The 18,845-nt window shown below is 44.7% G+C and overlaps 1 protein-coding gene and 1 long non-coding RNA gene across 2 annotated transcripts; one reads left to right on the plus strand and one right to left on the minus strand.

The window, feature by feature from the left end:
• Positions 1 to 270: 270 nt before the first annotated feature.
• On the plus strand, positions 271 to 11,720 carry TEX261 (testis expressed 261). Its single transcript, XM_066208901.1, is given in 7 exon segments — positions 271 to 424; positions 3,282 to 3,361; positions 4,723 to 4,876; positions 6,565 to 6,632; positions 8,745 to 8,847; positions 11,505 to 11,596; positions 11,598 to 11,720. Coding segments are annotated over 7 exon segments (591 nt in total). The 5' UTR covers positions 271 to 354; the 3' UTR covers positions 11,622 to 11,720.
• A 3,814-nt stretch (positions 11,721 to 15,534) lies between these two features.
• Positions 15,535 to 17,424, minus strand: LOC136305613 (uncharacterized). The gene is made up of 3 exons (XR_010725380.1): positions 17,119 to 17,424; positions 16,636 to 16,960; positions 15,535 to 16,520 (listed from the first exon to the last, which is right to left on the minus strand). It is a non-coding gene; the product is annotated as an uncharacterized lncRNA (long non-coding RNA).
• Positions 17,425 to 18,845: the final 1,421 nt, after the last annotated feature.

Here is an 18,845-nt window from a genome sequence, read left to right on the forward strand (position 1 = left end):
GGGTCCCCCCTCATACGTGTGTGTGTGGGGGGGCCTGTGAAGTCCTCCCAGCCTGCAGGGGGCGCTATGGCGGAAGGAGCGTCCCCTCAGCTCCTCGTTGGTTCCGGTGCCGCTACTCTCCACGTCTCGTTGGTTCCGGTGCCGCCTCTCCCCGCCCTTCTCGGTGGTTCCGGTGCCGCCCCCTCCGCTCGTCTCGGTGGTTCCGGTGCCGTCCCCTCTCTCCACGTCTCGTTGGTTCCGGTGCCGCCTCTCCCCGCCGTTCTCGGTGGTTCCGGTGCCGCCCCCTCCGCTCGTCTCGGTGGTTCCGGGAGCGGAGCCGTACCGGGAGCGGCCCGGGAGCGGCCCGGCGCCGCCATGTGGTTCATGTACGTGCTCAGCTGGCTGTCCCTGCTCGTGCAGGTGGCTTTTGTCACCTTGGCCATCGGTGAGAGCGCCCCCGGGGAGCCGCGGGGAAAGGGGGCGGGGCCGGCCCGGTGTGTCGCGATATGTCGGGAGGGGGGAAGGGCTGAGGGGAGGGGAGGCCCTGCCATGGGGGGGGGGGATGGGGGGCGGGGTGTCCCCAAGGTTTGGGGTCTCTGGGGGTCCTCAGGGTGTCCCCGAGGTTTGGGGTCTGTGACTGTCCCCGAGCCCTCGGGATGTCCCCAAGGTTTGGGGTCCCTGGGTGTCCCCGGGTGTCCCCAAGGGCTCGGGATGTCCCCAAGGTTTGGGGTCCCTGGGTGTCCCCAAGGGCTCGGGGTGTCCCCAAGGTTTGGGGTCCCCGGGTGTCCCCAAATCTTCAAAATGTCCCCAGAGGTTTGGGGTCCCCGGGTGTCGTCATGGTGTCCCCAAGCCCTCCGAGTGTCCCTGACGTTGGTGGCGTCTGAGTGTTCCCAAGTCCTTAAATTGTCCCCGAGATCTGAGGTCTCTGGGTGTCCTTAGAATGTCCCCAAGGTTTGGGGTCCCCGGGTGTCCCCAAACCCTCAAGATGTCCCCAAGGTTTGGGGTCTGTGACTGTCCCCAAGCCCTCGGGATGTCCCCAAGGTCTGGGGTCCCCGGGTGTCCCCAAGGGCTCGGGGTGTCCCCAAGGTTTGGGGTCCCTGGGTGTCCCCAAGCTCTCAGAATGTCCCCAAGGTTTGGGGTCCCCGGGTGTCCCCGAGCCCTCGGGATGTCCCCAAGGTTTGGGGTCCCTGGGTGTCCCCAAGCTCTCAGAATGTCCCCAAGGTTTGGGGTCCCCGGGTGTCCCCAAGCCCTCGGGGTGTCCCCAAGGTTTGGGGTCCCTGGATGTCCCCAAGCTCTCAGAATGTCCCCAAGGTTTGGGGTCCCCGGGTGTCCCTGAGCTCTGGGGTCCCAAGTTCTCCCTCCGCCCAAAATTCGGGACCTCCTGAATGTCCCCACGGGGAGGTGACACAGGTGGCACAGGGGAGGTGACACTGGTGTCACTGGGGAGGTGACAAAGGTGACACTGGTGACACTGGTGACAGAGGTGACACTGGTGACAGGGGTGACGGAGGTGACACTGGGGAGGTGACACAGGTGACACTGGTGTCCCCACTGGGGAGCTGACAGAGGTGACAAAGGTGACACAGGAGGTGGCAGAGGTGACACACAGGTGACACCGGTGACACAGGGGAGGTGACACACAGGTGACAGTGCTGTCCCCACTGGGGAGGTGATAAAGGTGACACTGGTGACACTGGGGAGCTGACAGAGGTGACAAGGGTGACAGGGGTGACACAGGGGAGGTGACACTGAAGGTGACAGTGCTGTCCCCATGGGGAGGTGACAGAGGTGTCCCCACTGTCCCCACAGCGGCCGGGCTGTATTACCTGGCGGAGCTGATCCAGGTGACACACAGGTGACACAGGAGGTGACACAGGGGAGGTGACACAGGTGACATCGCTGTCCCCGCAGCGGCCGAGCTGTATTACCTGGTGGAGCTGATCCAGATGACACAGGTGACACACAGGTGACACAGGTGACCCTGGGGAGGTGACACACAGGTGACACAGGTGACACAGGGGAGGTGACACAGGAGGTGACACAGGAGGTGACACACAGGGAGGTGACACACAGGTGACACACAGGTGACACACAGGTGACACAGGTGACCCTGGGGAGGTGACACACAGGTGACACACAGGTGACACACAGGTGACACAGGAGGTGACACAGGTGACACAGAGGTGACACAGGTGACCCTGGGGAGGTGGCACACAGGTGACACACAGGTGACACACAGGTGATACAGGTGACACAGGTGACCCCGGGGAGGTGGCACACAGGTGACACACAGGTGACACAGGTGACACCGGTGACACAGGTGACCCCGGGGAGGTGGCACACAGGTGACACAGGTGACACAGATGACCCCGGGGAGGTGGCACACAGGTGACACACAGGTGACACAGGTGACACCGGTGACACAGGTGACCCCGGGGAGGTGACACACAGGTGACACACAGGTGACACAGGTGACACCGGTGACACAGGTGACCCCGGGGAGGTGACACACAGGTGACACAGGTGACCCTGGGGAGGTGACACACAGGTGACACAGAGGTGACACAGGTGACCCCGGGGAGGTGACACACAGGTGACACACAGGTGACACAGGTGACCCCGGGGAGGTGGCACACAGGTGACACAGAGGTGACACAGGTGACACAGGTGAGGTGACACACAGGTGACACAGAGGTGACACAGGTGACCCCGGGGAGGTGGCACAGAGGTGACACAGGTGACCCCGGGGAGGTGGCACACAGGTGACACACAGGTGACACAGGTGACCCCGGGGAGGTGACACACAGGTGACACCGGTGACACAGGTGACCCCGGGGAGGTGGCACACAGGTGACACAGGAGGTGACACAGGTGACACAGGTGACACAGGTGAGGTGACACACAGGTGACACAGAGGTGACACAGGTGACCCCGGGGAGGTGGCACAGAGGTGACACAGGTGACCCCGGGGAGGTGGCACACAGGTGACACACAGGTGACACAGGTGACCCCGGGGAGGTGACACACAGGTGACACCGGTGACACAGGTGACCCCGGGGAGGTGGCACACAGGTGACACAGGTGACCCCGGGGAGGTGGCACACAGGTGACACAGGTGACCCCGGGGAGGTGACACACAGGTGACACAGGTGACACAGGTGACCCCGGGGAGGTGGCACACAGGTGACACAGGAGGTGACACAGGTGACACAGGTGACACAGGTGAGGTGACACACAGGTGACACAGGTGACACAGGTGACCCCGGGGAGGTGGCACACAGGTGACCCCGCTGTCCCCGCAGCGGCCGGGCTGTATTACCTGGCGGAGCTGATCGAGGAGTACACCGTGGTCACCAGGAGGATCATCAAGTACATGATCTGGGTGAGTGAGCCCGGGAATGCCGGGAATGCCGGGAATTCCGGGAATGCCGGGAATTCCGGGAATGCCGGGAATGCCGGGAATGCCGGTTTGGGGTTCTTACCGTGGGATGTTGTGTCTCCAGGATGGAATTTGGGCTTTAATTCCCGTTTCCCCCCGGTTTTCCTGGCGGGATTTGGGGTTTTCGGGGTGGGGATTTTTGGTTTTCCTGATGGAATTTTTGGGGTTTTAGGTGTGGAATTCTTATTTTGAGGAGGGAATTCAGGTTTTAATTCCCATTTTTCCCATTTTTGGCAGTTTTTTCCCCAGTTTTCCTGGCGGGATTTGGGGTTTTCAGGTTGGAATTTTGCGGTTTTTGTGCTGGAATTTTGTGTTTTTATGCCGGAATTTGGGGTTTTCAGGTTGGGATTTTTGGGTTTTGATGCAGGAATTCCCATTTTCACCCAAATTTTCCCACTTTTGGTGTTTTTTCCCAGTTTCCCGGGCGGGATCTGGGGTTTTTAGGGTGGAATTTTGAGTTTTTAGGATGGAATTTGACCTTTTACGTGTGGAATTTTGGGGTTTTACGATGGAAATTTTGGGGTTTTTTTTGATAAAATTTTTTTAATTCCCATTTTTCCCATTTTTGGCTGTTTTTTCCCAGTTTTCCTGGCGGGATTTGGGGTTTTCATGATGGAATTTTCAGTTTTTATGTTGGGATTTCTCATTTTGATGACAGAATTTTGAGGTTTTGAGATGGAGATTTTTGGGGCTTTTTTTTGATCAAATGGAATTTTTAATTCCCATTTTTCCCAATTTTGGCTGTTTTTTCCCCAGTTTTCCTGGCGGGATTTGGGGTTTTCAGGTTGGAATTTTCGTTTTTTATGCCGGAATTTTGCGGTTTTATGCCGGAATTTGGGGTTTTCAGTGTGGGATTTTTGTTTTTTGTGCCGGAATTTTGCGGTTTTATGCCGGAATTTGGGGTTTTCGGGTTGGAATTTTCGGTTTTTATGCCGGAATTTTGCGTTTTTATGCCGGAATTTGGGGTTTTCGGGTTGGAATTTTCGGGTTTTGTGCTGGAATTTTGTGGTTTTATGCCGGAATTTGGGGTTTTCAGTGTGGAATTTTCATTTTTTTGTGCCGGAATTTTGCATTTTTATGCCGGAATTTGGGGTTTTCGGGTTGGAATTTTCAGTTTTTATGCCGGAATTTTGCGTTTTTATGCCGGAATTTGGGGTTTTCAGGTTGGAATTTTCGGTTTTTGTGCTGGAATTTTGCGTTTTTATGCCGGAATTTGGGGTTTTCAGTGTGGGATTTTCGTTTTTTTTGATCAACTCCAGTTTTTCCACTCCCATTTCCCCCGATTTTTGGGTTTTTCCCCCCAGTTCTCCTCGGGGGTGCTGCTGGGCCTCTACGTGTTCGAGCAGTTCCCGGCGTCGCTGGTGTCCGTGGGGCTCTTCACCAACCTGGTTCACTTCGGGCTGCTGCAAACCTTCCCCTGCATCGTCCTCTCGTCGCCCAACTTCGTCCTCTCCTGCGGTCCGAGCCACAGCCGGGACCCGGGGGGGATTCGGGGGAAATTCCGGGGATTTTTGGAATTTTGGGGGGAATTTTAGGGAGGTTTTTGAGGGAAATTTGGGGATTTTTAGGGATTTTGAGGGGATTTTCGGGAAGTTTTTTGGGATTTTGGGGGGATTTGGGGAAATATTTTGGGATGTTGGGGAATTTTGGGGGATTTTGGGGGATTTGGAATTTTTTTTGGAATTTTAGGGAGTTTTTTGAGGGAAATTTGGGGATTTTTAGGGGATTTTCGGGAAGCTTTGGGGGATTTTTTGGGGGGGGATTTGGGGAAATTTTATGCTTTTTTATGAGTTTTTTGGGGATTTTGGGGGATTTTGGAGGATTTGGGGGGATTTTTGGAATTTTTTGGGAATTTTAGGGAGTTTTTTGAGGGAAATTTGGGGATTTTTAGGGGATTTTCGGGATTTTTTGGGGATTTTGGGGGGGATTTGGGGAGTTTTTATGATTTTTTATGAGTTTTTGGGGGGGATTTGGGGAAATATTTTGGGATTTTGGGGGATTTTTGGGGATTTTGGGGGATTTTGGGGGATTTGGAATTTTTTTTGGAATTTTAGGGAGTTTTTTGAGGGAAATTTGGGGATTTTTAGGGATTTTGAGGGGATTTTCGGGAAGTTTTTTGGGATTTTGGGGGGATTTGGGGAAATATTTTGGGATGTTGGGGAATTTTGGGGGATTTTGGGGGATTTTGGGGGATTTGGAATTTTTTTGGAATTTTAGGGAGTTTTTTGAGGGAAATTTGGGGATTTTTAGGGATTTTGAGGGGATTTTCGGGAAGTTTTTTGGGATTTTGGGGGGATTTGGGGAAATATTTTGGGATGTTGGGGAATTTTGGGGGATTTTGGGGGATTTTGGGGGATTTTGGAATTTTTTGGGGAATTTTAGGGAGTTTTTTGAGGGAAATTTGGGGAATTTTTGGGGATTTTTTAGGGGATTTTTGGGAACCTTTTGGGGGTTTTTGGGGAAATTTGGGGAATTTGGGTTTAATCCGGGGGATTTTTAGGGAGTTTTTGGGGAAATTTTAAGGAATTTTGGGGGAATTTTTGCCTCTGGAATGTTTAAATCCCGTTTTTCCCCATTTTCCCCATTTTTATTCCCATTTCCCCCCATTTTTTCCCCATTTAAATCCCATTTTTAATCCTCTTTCATTCCCATTTCATTCCCGGTTTTTATTCCCATTTTAATCCCATTTTTGGGACTTTTAGGGGAATTTTTGGGGAATTTTTGGGGGGAATTGGGGGGGAGTTTTATGGGATTTTTTTTTTATTTTTGGGAATTTTTCAGGACTTTTGGTGATATTTGGGGATTTTCGGGAGTTTTGGGGAATTTTTTTGAATTTTGGGGATTTTTTTGGGAATTTTGGGGGATTTTTTTGGAATTTTGGGGGATTTTTTTGGAATTTTGGGGAATTTTTTGGGAATTTTGTGGGATTTTTGGGGATTTTTTGGGGGGAAATTTTGGGGAATTTTGGGGATTTTTTTGGGATTTTTTTGGGATTTTTTAGAATTTTGTGAGGATTTTTGGGGATTTTTTGGGAGATTTAAGGAAATTTGGGGATTTTTGGGGGGAATTTGGGGGATTTTTTCCCTCTGGAATGTTTTAATCCCGCTTTCCCCATGTTTATTCCCATTTTTCCTCTCTCCCGGCAGTTCTGGTCGTGGTCAATCACTATTTGGCTTTTCAATATTTCGCCGAAGAATTCTTCCTCTTCTCCGAGGTGAGATTTTCCCCTTTTTAAATTTTATTTGGGAAGGGAAAAATTTGGGGATTTTCCCTGATTTTTTTAGGCAGGAAAATCTTGGGAAAATCCCAATTTTTGGGTTGAAAAAAAAAAAAAAAAGAAAGAAAAACAACCCCAAAAGAAATTTAAAAATTGGAAATCCCCAAAAATAGAAAATCCCAGGAAAAAAAAATCCCAAAAAGAGAAAATCCCCAAAATAAAAATCCCCAAATGTTAAAAAAATCCCCAAAATTGAAAATCCCAAAAATAAAAAATTCCAAAAATAGAAAATCCCAAAAATAGAAAATCCCCAAAAAAATCCCCAAAATAGAAAATCCCAAAAATAAAAATCCCCAAATGTAAAAAAAATCCCCTAAATTGAAAATCTTAAAAATAAAAAATTCCAAAAATCGAAAATCCCAAAACTGAAAATCCCAAAAATAAAAAAATCCCAAAAATAGAAAATCCCCAAAATAAAAATCCCCAAATGTTAAAAAAAACCCCAAAAATGAAAATCCAAAAAAAGTAAAAAAAAAATCCCCAAAATTGAAAATCTTAAAAATAAAAAATTCCAAAAATCGAAAATCCCAAAATTGAAAATCCCAAAAATAAAAAAATTTCCAAAAATAGAAAATCCCCAAAATAGAAAAAATTTGGGATTTTTCCTGATTTTTTTTCAGGCAAGAAAACCCTGAAAAAATTCCAAGTTTTTTTTGCCAGGAGCTCAGAAATCCTAAAAACAGAAACCCCGAAAATCCCCCAAATCAAAAAATCCCCAAATTAGAAAATCCCTAAAAATGGAAAAAAAGCCGGAAAATAAAAATCCCGAAAATAGAAATGCCGGGGAAAAAAAAATCCCAAAAAGCGAAAACTCCCAAAAATAGAAAATTCTGGGATTTTCCCTGATTTTCCCTGATTTTTCCTGATTTTTCCATCAAGGAGCGGTTGGAAAATCCCAATTTTTTGGGGTCAGAAGCTCTGAAATCCTAAAAAAAAAAAATTAGAAAAAAATCCCCCAAATGGAGAATCCCCAAAAACCAGAAAATCCCCAAAAATTCAAATCCCGCAAAGAAATAGAAAATTTGGGGATTTTTCCTGATTTTTTTTTTCCCGGCAGGAAAACCTTGGGCAAATCCCGATTTTTGGGGTTGGATTCCTCCAAGAAAAGAGAAATCCCGGAAAAGAGAAAAAAATCTCAAACCCAGAGAATCCGAGTTTTGGGATTTCCAGGCGGGAATTCTGGGGATTCTGGGCTGGAATTTCGGGATTTCCCGCTGGAATTTTGGGAATTCCAGCAGGAGTTTCGGGAATTCTGGCCTTGAATTTTAGGAATTTTTCCCGGAATTTTGAGAATTCTGGCTGGAAATTTGGGAATTTTGGGCTGGGATTTCGGGATTTCCTCTGGAATTTTGGGAATTCCTTCCGGAATTCCGGGATTTCCGCTGGAATTTTGGGAATTCCCGGTGGAATTTCGGGAATTCCAGCAGGCGTTTTAGGAATTCCAGGCTGGAATTTGGGGATTTTTGGGCTGGAATTTCATGATTCCTCCTGGAATTTTGGGATTTCCATTGGGAATTTTAGGATTCCTGTCTGGAATTTTGGGAATTCCCAGTGGAATTTCAGGAAATCCCTCTGGAATTTCAGGATTTCCTCTGAAATTTTGGGAATTCCAGCAGGAATTTCAGGAATTCCAGGCTGGAATTTTAGGAATTATTCCTGGAATTTGGGGATTTCCAGCTGGAATTTTGGGAATCCTGGGTTGGAATTTCAGGATTTCCCGCTGGAATTTTAGGAATCCCCAGTGGAATTTCGGGAATTCCAGCAGGCATTTTAGGAATTCCGGGCTGGAATTTTAGGAATTATTCCCGGAATTTTGAGAGTTCTGGCTGGAATTTTGGGAATTCCTCCTGGAATTTCAGGATTTCCTCTGGAATTCCGGGAATCCCCAGTGGAATTTCGGGAATTCCAGCAGGCATTTCAGGAATTCCGGGCTGGAATTTTAGGAATCATTCCCGGAATTTCGGGATTTCTGCTGGCATTCCCGGCATTCCGCTTGGAATTGCGGGAATTCCGACGGGAATTCCCTGGGGAACGTTGGGAATCGTGCAGGTCCTGGCCTATTTCACCTTCTGCCTGTGGCTGATCCCGTTCGCCTTCTTCGTGTCGCTGTCGGCCGGGGAGAACGTCCTGCCCTCCACCGTGCAGCCCGGAGGTGGGGGGAGGGATAATTAATTCATTAATTACGGGATCGTTAATTGTGGGATCGGGAATTCTGGGGTGGTTAATCGGGGGGGTAATTAATTACGGGATAATTGTGGGATTGGGGTAATGGGGAGGACGTCCTGCCCTGCACCGTGCGGCCCGGAGGCGGGGTAATGAATTAATTAACTGTGGGGTGGTTGATAAGGGGGTAGTTAATTATGGGATAATTACGGGATTGGGATGATGGGAGCGGGAATGGGAATGGGATGGGGATTGGGAATGGGATAATGGGATAATGGGATAATGGGATAATGGGATAATGGGATAATGGGATTGGGATTGGGATTGGGATTGGGAATGGGGTCAGGAATGGGATTGGGATTGGGATACTGGGAATGGGATGATGGGAGCGGGATTTGGATTGAGAACGGGGCAGGGAATGGAAATGGGAATGGGAATGGGATTGGGAATGGGATAATGGGATAATGGGATAATGGGATCGGGAATGGAAATGGGATGGGGATTGGGGTTGGGATAATGGGATTGGGATGGATATGGGATTGAGATTGGGATTGGGAATGGGATTGGGATTGGGAATGGGGTCAGGAATGGGGATTGGGATTGGGGTTGGGATAATGGGATTGGGATGATGGGAGCGGGATTTGGATTGAGAACGGGGCAGGGAATGGGAATGGGATTGGGAATGGATATGGGATTGGGATTGGGATGGGATTGGGAATGGGATAATGGGATAGTGGGATAATGGGATTGGGATACTGGGAATGGGATGATGGGAGCGGGATTTGGATTGAGAACGGGACAGGGAATGGAAATGGGAATGGGATTGGGATGGGGATTGGGCTGGGATTGGAGCTGGAGAATGGGGTCGGGATGGGATTGGGATGGGAGCAGGAATGGGATTGGAATGGGGCCGGGAATGGGATCGGGATTGGGAATAGGGAATGGGAATGGGAATGAGATTGGGTTGGGAATGGGATCGGGGAATGGGCTAATGGGCTAATGGGATAACGGGGATAACGGGATAATGGGATGGGGCCAGGAATTTCCCATTTTTTTTCTCTCTGGAATTTCCCGGTTTTATTTTTGTTTCCCCCCTTTGGAATTTCTCATGTTTGTTTTATTTTCCCTTCGGGAATTTCCCATTCTCTGTTTATTTTTGGTTTTTTTTTTCCCCCTCCGGAATTTCTCCTTTTATTTTATTTTCCCTCCGAAATTTCCCATTCCCTGTTTTTATTTTTTCCCTCTGGAATTTGCCAATTCCCCCCCCCCCCCCCCTCCGGAAATTCCCCATTCCCTGAGTTTTATTTTATTTTTTGTTCATTTAAATTTTACTTTTGTTTTTTAAAAATAATCTTATTTTTATCTTTATTTATTTAATTTAAATTTAAATTTTAAATCTAATTTTGATTTTCATTTTAATTTCACTTGAAACTTTAATCGAAATTTGAATTTTAATTCTAATTTTAATTTTAACTCTAATTTCAGTTTGAATTTTAATTCTAATTTAAATTTCAGTTTTAATTTTAATTCTAATTTTAATTTTACTTTCAGTGTAATTCTAATTTTAATTTAAATTTAAATTCTAATTTTAATTAAATTTTACTTCTAATTGTACTTTTAATTCGAATTTTAGTCCTAATTTATAATTTAATTTCAATTTTAATTCTAATTTTGATTTTTTTGTTTTAATTTTGATTTAAATTTGAATTCTAATTTTAATTTAAATTTTACTTCTAATTTTAATTTTAATTGTAATTTTAATTTTAATTTAATTTTTAATTTTAATTCTAATTTTAATTTTTATTTACGTTTCGAATTTAAATTTTAATTCTAACTTTAATTTTAATTTATATTTTATATTTGAATTTTAATCTTAATTTATATTTTAATTTTTAATTTTAATTCTAATTCTAATTTTAATTTATATTTTAATTTTTTACTTTTAATTTTTTTAAAATTCTAATTCTAATTTTAATTTATATTTTAATTTTAATTTTAATTTTATTTTTAAATTTAATTTTAATTTTAATTCTAATTGTAATTGTAATTTTAATTGTAATTTTAATTTAATTCAATTTTTAATTTGAATTCTAATTGTAATTTTAATTTGATTCTAATTTTAATTTTCATTTATCTTTTAATTTAATTTAAAATCCAATTCTAATTCTAATTTTAATTTGAGTTTATATTTTAATTCTAATTCTAATTTTAATTTATATTTTAAATTTAATTTTAATTTTATTCTTTAATTTTAGTTCTAATTTTAATTTTTATATTTTAATTTTTATTTAAAATCTAATTCTAATTCTAATTTTAATTTATATTTTAATTTTAATTTTAATTTTAATTTTAATTTTATTCTTTAATTCTAATTCTAATTTTAATTTTTATACTTTAATTTTATTTAAAATCTAATTCTAATTCTAATTTTAATTTATATTTTAATTTTAATTTTTAATTTTATTCTTTAATTTTAATTCTAATTTTAAATTTTTATTTATATTTTAATTTTTATTTAAAATCTAATTCTAATTCTAATTTTAATTTTAATTTTAATTTTATTTTTAAATTTTAATTTTAATTCTATTCTTGAATTCTAATTCTAATTTTAATTTCTACTCGATGTTTTTCTTTTTCCCCTCCCAGACGACGTCGTCTCCAACTACTTCACCAAGAGCAAGCGGGGGAAGCGCTCGGGGATCCTCCTGATCTTCTCCTTCGTTAAGGAAGCCATCCTGCCCCAGCAGGCAGAAAATCTACTGAACGGCTGGGGAGAAATCCAGGAAAATCCGAGGAAAAAATTCCAGGAAATCCGGCAAGTTCTCCCGAATTCCGCCTCGTCTCCGCTTTTTTCCTGCCGGAAATTCCTCGAAAATTCCGATTTTTTTTGGGGGAGGGGGGGGAGACTTTTCCTGCCGGAAACTCATCGAAAAAAAATTTCGAGTTTTTTGGACTTTTTCCCGCCGGAAATTCCAAAGTTTTTTCTTGGAAATTTCCTTTCCCCGCCGGAAATTCCGAGTTTTTTTCGTGGGAATTCCGAGTTTTATCGTGGAAATCTCGAGGTTTTTTGGACACTTTGGGAAGGGTGCCAGCGACGGTCGGAGATTTTTCCTTGTTGATTATTTTGGGAAAAAAAAACCCCAAAAAAAAACCAAAAAAAGAGGAAAAAAGTTTTTTGGGAATTGTTTTTGGGGAATTAATAATTTTGGGGGAATGAATTAATTTGGGGAATTAATTATTTTTGGGGTTTATTTTTAGGGAATTATTTCTAGGGGATTATTTTTTGGGGAATTAATTATTTTGGGAATTCTTTTGGGGGGAATTATTTTTGGGAATTAATTATTTTTTGGGGGTTTTTTTGGGGATGAATTATTTTTGGGGAATTAATAATTTTTGGGGATTAATTAATTTTGGGAATTAATGACTTGGCGGTTTTATTTTTAGGGAATTATTTTTGGGGATTTAATTATTTTTGGGGAATTATTTTTGGGATTTAATTATTTTTGGGGGAATTATTTTTGGGAATTAATTTGGGGAATTAATTATTTTTGGGGTTTATTTTTAGGGAATTATTTTTCGGATTTTTTTTTTTGGGAATTAATTATTTTGGGAATTATTTTGGGGGGAATTATTTTTGGGGATTAATTATTTTTGAGGGGTTTTTTTTTTGGGAATTAATTAGTTTTGGGTTTTTTGGGTGGGGGGATTAATTATTTTTGGGGGAATTAATTTTTGGGAATGAATTAATTTTGGGAATTATTTTGGGATTTATTTTTAGGGAATTATTTTTGGGATTTTTTGGGGGTGAATTAATTATTTTGGGAATTGTTTTTGGGGGAATTCTTTTTGGGAATTAATTATTTTGGGATTTATTTTTTGTTAATTATTTTTAGGAATATTTTTGGGGGAATTGATTATTTTGGGAATTATTTGGGGGGAATTTCTCAGCTTTGTTTCCTTTGTTTTCACAGAGTCAGGAATTTAAAAATAAATAAAGAACAAAGAGAAAAAAAAAAAAACAGGAAAAATTTGGGATTAATCCAGGAAAATTCTGGAATTTTTTCCAAAGGCAAAAAAAACCTGGAATGATCCCCCCCCAAAAATCGGGATTTGGGGGGGTGATTTAAATCCTGGAAATTCCCATTTTTTTTTTCTCCTCTCCAGCAAAACTTCGGGATGGAATTGATGGAAAAAGAAAAAAATTCCAGTGGAATTCTCAGAATTCCCGAATTTTTTTCCAGGGGAATTCTCAGAATTCCCAAATTTTTTTTTCCCCTTTTTTTTCCTAAAAGGGTTGAAAAAAAAAATCCTCGGAAGGAGATGAAAAATTTTCTTCTTTTCCATCAGAAAAATTCCTGGTTTTCCCCCACAGTTTTCCATAAAAATTCCTGAATTTTTTGCCCCCACAATTTTCCATACAAAATTCCTGAATTTTTTTTCCCCACAATTTTCCATAAAAATTCCTGAATTTTTTCCCCACAATTTTCCATTAAAATTCCTGGATTTTTTTTTTTGGGGGGGGGATGGAAATGAGAAAATAAATCAACAATTTCTGATTTCCTTTAAATCCTGATTTTTTTTTCAGGGGTTTTCCCCACTTTTTTTTTCCAACCAAATTTGTGGGAAAAATCGTGAAATTCCAGAAATATTTCACCAAAAGAAAAGAGAAATTTGGGATGAAAACCTCAAAAAAAAAAAAAATTGGGGGAAATTCCCTGAAATTTATGGAGAAAGTGGAAAAATCCCGATTTTTTGGGATTTTTTTTTCCTCGTTCCTGGAAGTGTCCAAGGCCGGGTTGGAACTGAGATTGTGGAATTTGGGTGGAATTTTCCTGACGAAATTCCCGGATTTTTGGGGGGGAAAATCTGGGAAAAAACCTCCAGGCTTTGAAAAAAAAAAAATCAGGAAAAAAGTTCCAGGATTTGGGAAAAAAAAAAAAATTCAGGAAAAATCCAGGAAAATTCCAGGATTTTTGGGGAAAATCTGGAGAAATTCAGGGCAATAGCTCCAAGGAAGTTCCAGGATTTTAAAAAAAAAATAATCCAGAAAAAAAGTTCCAGGAAAATCCCAGAATTTGGAGGGAAAAAAAGGAAAAAAAAATCCAGAATTTGTAAAAATCTTGAAAAATACAGGAAAAAACTCCAGGATTTGGAAAAAATCCAGAAAAAAAATATCCAGGATTTGGAAAAATCTGGGGAAAAAAAAAAAACTTCAGGAAAATCCCAGGATTTGGAAAAATCCATTAAAAAAGCTCCAGGGTTTGGAGAAATCTGGAAAAAAATTCCGGGATTTGGAAAAAATCCAGGAAAAAGCTCCAGGAAAAATTCCAGGAATTAAAAAAAAAAAATCCAGGGAGAAAACTCCAGGAAAATCTTCTGGGTTTGGAAAAAATCCAGGAAAATTTCCTGCTCCTTTTCCAGCCGGAATTTCCCTTTTCCAGGCGGGTTTTTTATTTTTAAAAATTATTATTTTATTTTTTAAATTTCATTTTATTATTATTTTATTTTACTTTTTAAAATTTTATTTTATTATTATTTGATTTTATTTCATTTTTTAACATATTATTTTATTATTATTTTATTTCCCTTTAAAATTTTTATTTTATTATTATTTGATTTCGCTTTATTTTATTTTTTAAAATTGTATTTTATTTCACTTTTTAAAAATTTTATTTTGTTATTATTTGGTTTTACTTTGTTTTTCAAATTTATTTTCATTTTATATATTTTTTGTGTTATTTTTTGTTTTGTTTTTTTTATATTTTTTATTTTTATATTTTATTTAGTTTCATTTAGTTTCGTTTCTTAAAAAAACTTTTTTCTTTTCCTTTTCTTTACTTTTTCTTTCTCTTTTTCTTTTTGTTTTTCCTTTTTCCTTTTCCTTTTCTTTTTTCTTTTTCTTTTCCTTTTATTTTATTTTTTATTTTTTCTTTTCCTTTTCCTTTTATTTTATTTTTTTTTCTTTTCTTTTTTCTTTTCCTTTTTATTTTCTTTTTTTTCTTTTCTTTTTTCTTTTCTTTTTCTTTTCCTGTTTTCTTTTTTCTTTTCTTTTTTCGTTTCTTTTTCTTTTTCTTTTCCTTTTGTTTTTTCCTTTTCCTTTTTTCTTTTTCTTCTTTTTTCCTTTTCCTTTTCCTTTTCCTTTTCCCTTCCCTTCCCTTCCCTTCCCTTCCCTTCCCTTCCCTTCCCTTCCCTTCCCTTCCCTTCCCTTCCCTTCCCTTCCCTTCCCTTCCCTTCCCTCCTGGAAAATCCTTATGGAAAAAGAGCAGAAAATTCCAGGAGAAAAAAAACCAAACAAACAGGGAAAAACCCCAAATCCTTTCCCAACCTTGGAAATATTTCAGTTCTGGGATCAAAAAGATTTCAATCCCTGAAAAAAAAAAAAAAACGCAAAAAAACCCCCAAAAAACCCCAAATCTAAAGGAAATTCCTGGAAAAAATTTGAAGAATTTGGGAATTTCCAAAGTTTTGGGGAAAGAATTCCAGAATTATTCTCAAATCCCAGGGGGGAAAGAAAAGGTTTTCATTTGGGATGTTGGAGCAAAGGAGGAAAAATTTGGGGGTTGGGTGTTTTTTTTTTTAATTTTGGGGTGAAATTCCCGAATTTTTGGGAGTTTTGGGAATGTTGGAGCCGGTTGGGGTTCAGGGATCGACACAAAGGAGGAATTTCTGTGGAATTTTTATTGTTTCTCCGGGATTTTTTTTTTGACAGGAGGGGAGGAAGTGCTGGGGATTGAGGGGGGGAGATTTGGGGAAAATTCGGGGAAAATGTTGGGAATTAAGGGTGGGGAAAGACCGGGAAAATTCTGGGAAAATGTTGGGGAAATTTCTAGGAAGAAATTCTGGGGAAATTTTCGGGAAATTCTGGGAAAATCCTGGAAGATTTCTGGGATTTTTTTGGGGGAAATTTTGGGGATATGCTGGGGAAATTCTGGGGAAAATTTTGGGACAATTCTGGGGGAAAATCTGGAGAAATTCTGGGGAAATTCTGGGGAAATCCTGGAAAATTTCTGGGAAAAAATTTTGGGAAAATTCTGGGAAAATTCTGGTAATTGAGGGAGGAAAATCCTGGAATGGAGGATGGGGATAAATTGGGAAAATCCTGGACAAATCCTGGGAAAATTCTAGGAATTGAGGGTGGGAAATCTTGGGAAACCTTGGGATGGAGGGCGGGGAATCCAGGGAATTGAGGATGGGAAATTCTGGGAATTGAGGATGGAAATCCCGGGAAATGAATCAGGAAAATCCTGGAAATGGCGGATGGAAAATCTTGGGGGGGGGGGGGGGAAGGTGAAAAACCCCGGGAATTGAGGGTGGAAAATTTTGGGAATGTTCGGGTGGGAAATCATGGAGAATCGAGGGCGGGAAATTCGAGGGCAAATCCTGGGAAAATCCCGGGAATTGAGGATGAAAATCCTGGGAAAATCCGGGAATTGAGGATGAAAATCCCTGGGAAAATCCCGGGAATTGAGGGTGGAAAACGCTCAGGAAGCGGCTCAGGCGTTGTCCCCCTCTGTCCCCAAGCCGGCGGGGGAGGGGACGCGTCCTGGGGAGGGCCACCAAGGCCCCGGGGCCGGAAGGGGACAATGTCCCCGTCCTTGTCCCCGTCCTTGTCCCCGTCCTTGTCCTTGTCCTTGTCCCCGTCCTTGTCCCGGTCGCGGTTTCCTGGGAAAAGGGCAGAGCGCCATGACAGCCTCGGGGACAGCGGCAGGTGTCACCTCCCTGGGGCTGTCACCTCCCCGGTGTCACCTCCCCGGTGTCACCTCCCCGGCTCCTTTACCCGCCACGTCCCACGCTGCTCCCGTGGAATTCCTGCTGGAATTCCCGCCGGAATTCTTTGTGCGCGGGATCTTCCCTGGGAATTTCATCCAGGGAATTGTCCCGGGAATTGTCCAAGGCCCGGCGCCGCCGCGCCAGGATCCATTCCAGCTCCGGATCCCGCGTTTTCCCCGGATTCCCGATCCCGCGTTTTTCCCGGATTCCTGAATTTTCCCGGATTCCCGATCCCGCGTTTTCCCGGATTCCTGAATTTTCCCGGATTCCTGATCCCAGATTTTCCCGCTGCGCCTCCGGCGGCTTCGCCTCGACGCGGGACACTGCGACAGCTGGGGAGAGAGCGAGGGGGACAATGAAGGGGACGCCGAGGGGACACTTTGGGGACACTGTGGGGGACACTTTGGGGACACTTTGGGGACACTTTGGGGACACTTTGGGGACACTTTGGGGGACACTGTGGGGACACTGTGGGGACAGCGCCACCCACCAGGATCCCCCGCAGCTCCAGCGCCGCGCTGCGCCTCCTGCTGGCCACGGAGTCCTGCGGGAAACGGGAATGGTGAACGCCGGGAATGGCGGAATCCCGGGAACGCCGGATCCTGGGAATGCTGAAATTCTGGGAATTCCGGATCCTGGGAATGCGGAAAATCTGGGAATGGCTGAAAGCTTGGGAATGGCGGAATCCCGGGAATGTGGAATCCCAGGAATCCTGGGATCAATGCCAGCCCCCACCCCAGGCCACTGTCCCCGTTGTGCCCATGGTCGTCACTTGGTGTCCCCACTGTCCCCGTTGTCACCAGTGTCCCCACTGTCCCCATTGTCCCCCGCTGTCCCCAGTGTCGTCCCCAGTGTCCCCCTGTTGTCACCTGCTGTCCCCCACTGTCCCCCATTTGTCCCCGCTGTCCCCAGTGTCCCCCTGTTGTCACCTGCTGTCCCCACTGTCCCCCCTGTTGTCACCTGCTGTCCCCGGTGTCCCCCAGTGTCCCCATGTTGTCCCCGGTGTCCCCAGTGTCCCCCTGTTGTCACCTGCTGTCCCCACTGTCGCCATTGTCCCCGGTGTCCCCAGTGTCCCCCTGTTGTCACCTGCTGTCCCCCACTGTCGCCATTGTCCCCCGGTGTCCCCAGTGTCCCCCTGTTGTCACCTGCTGTCCCCACTGTCGCCATTGTCCCCGGTGTCCCCAGTGTCCCCCTGTTGTCACCTGCTGTCCCCCTGTCCCGGGCCGGCCTCAGGACGATCCCGTTGCGGATCCTCTCCAGCATCTCCTGCACGGCCCCTGGCGCGGATGTCACCGATGTCCCCAACGTCCCCGGCCCCGCGGCACCTGGGGGGTGACACCGCCACGTCACCTCCTGTCACCTCCCCATGGTGAGGACAGGGCTGGGGTGACACTGAGGGTGGCACCGGGAATGTCACCTCCTGTCACCTCCCGGTGCTGGGGGACAGCGCTCAGGTGACACTGAGGGTGAAGCTGTCACCTCCCCCGTCCCTGTGACCCTTTGGGGACACTCCCGATGCCACCTCCCCCTGTCCCTGTGACCCTTTGGGGACACTCCCGATGCCACCGTCCCCTCCTGTCCCCTGTGACCCTTTGGGGACACTCTGGTGTCACCTGTTGGGGACACTGATGTCACTCACTTTGCTCCGGGGTTTTCGTGGCTTTTCTCCTCCTGAGGGCGGCCAGGGGACTGGGGGGGGGGGACAGAGGGGGACAGTGAGGGGACACCAGGGGACACCGGGGAGGTGACACCAGGGGACAATGAGGGTGACAGAGGTGACACGGGGGAGGTGACACAAGGGGACAGGAGATGACAACGAGGTGACACCGGGGAGGTGACACCAGGGGGATGACAGGAGGTGACACAGGGGGACAGGAGATGACAACGAGGGTGACAGAGGTGACACGGGGGAGGCGCCACCTGTGTCCCGGTGTCCCGGCGGGGTGGGGACAGCCGGGGGGTGGCGCGAGGTGTCACCTACTCGGCGGGGGGCAGGTGACAGGCGGCGAGGTGGCAGCGGCGGCGGCTCCGGCGGCACCCGGGGGTGGCTCTGAGGTGACATCAGCTGCTCCCGCAGGGACCGCGCTGGGGGCCGGGCGGGAACGGGAGTGAGACCCTCGGGAATCCTCTGGGATCCTCTGGGATCCTCTGGGATCCTTTGGAATTCCCCTGCAATCTGTCTGGAGTTTCTCTGGAATCTCTCGGGAATCCCTCTGG

Source organism: Chamaea fasciata, unplaced genomic scaffold, assembly GCF_029207755.1.
Source record: "Chamaea fasciata isolate MVZ Bird 193981 ecotype frontalis unplaced genomic scaffold, bChaFas1.0.hap1 SCAF_515, whole genome shotgun sequence".
Lineage (NCBI taxonomy): Eukaryota > Metazoa > Chordata > Aves > Passeriformes > Sylviidae > Chamaea > Chamaea fasciata.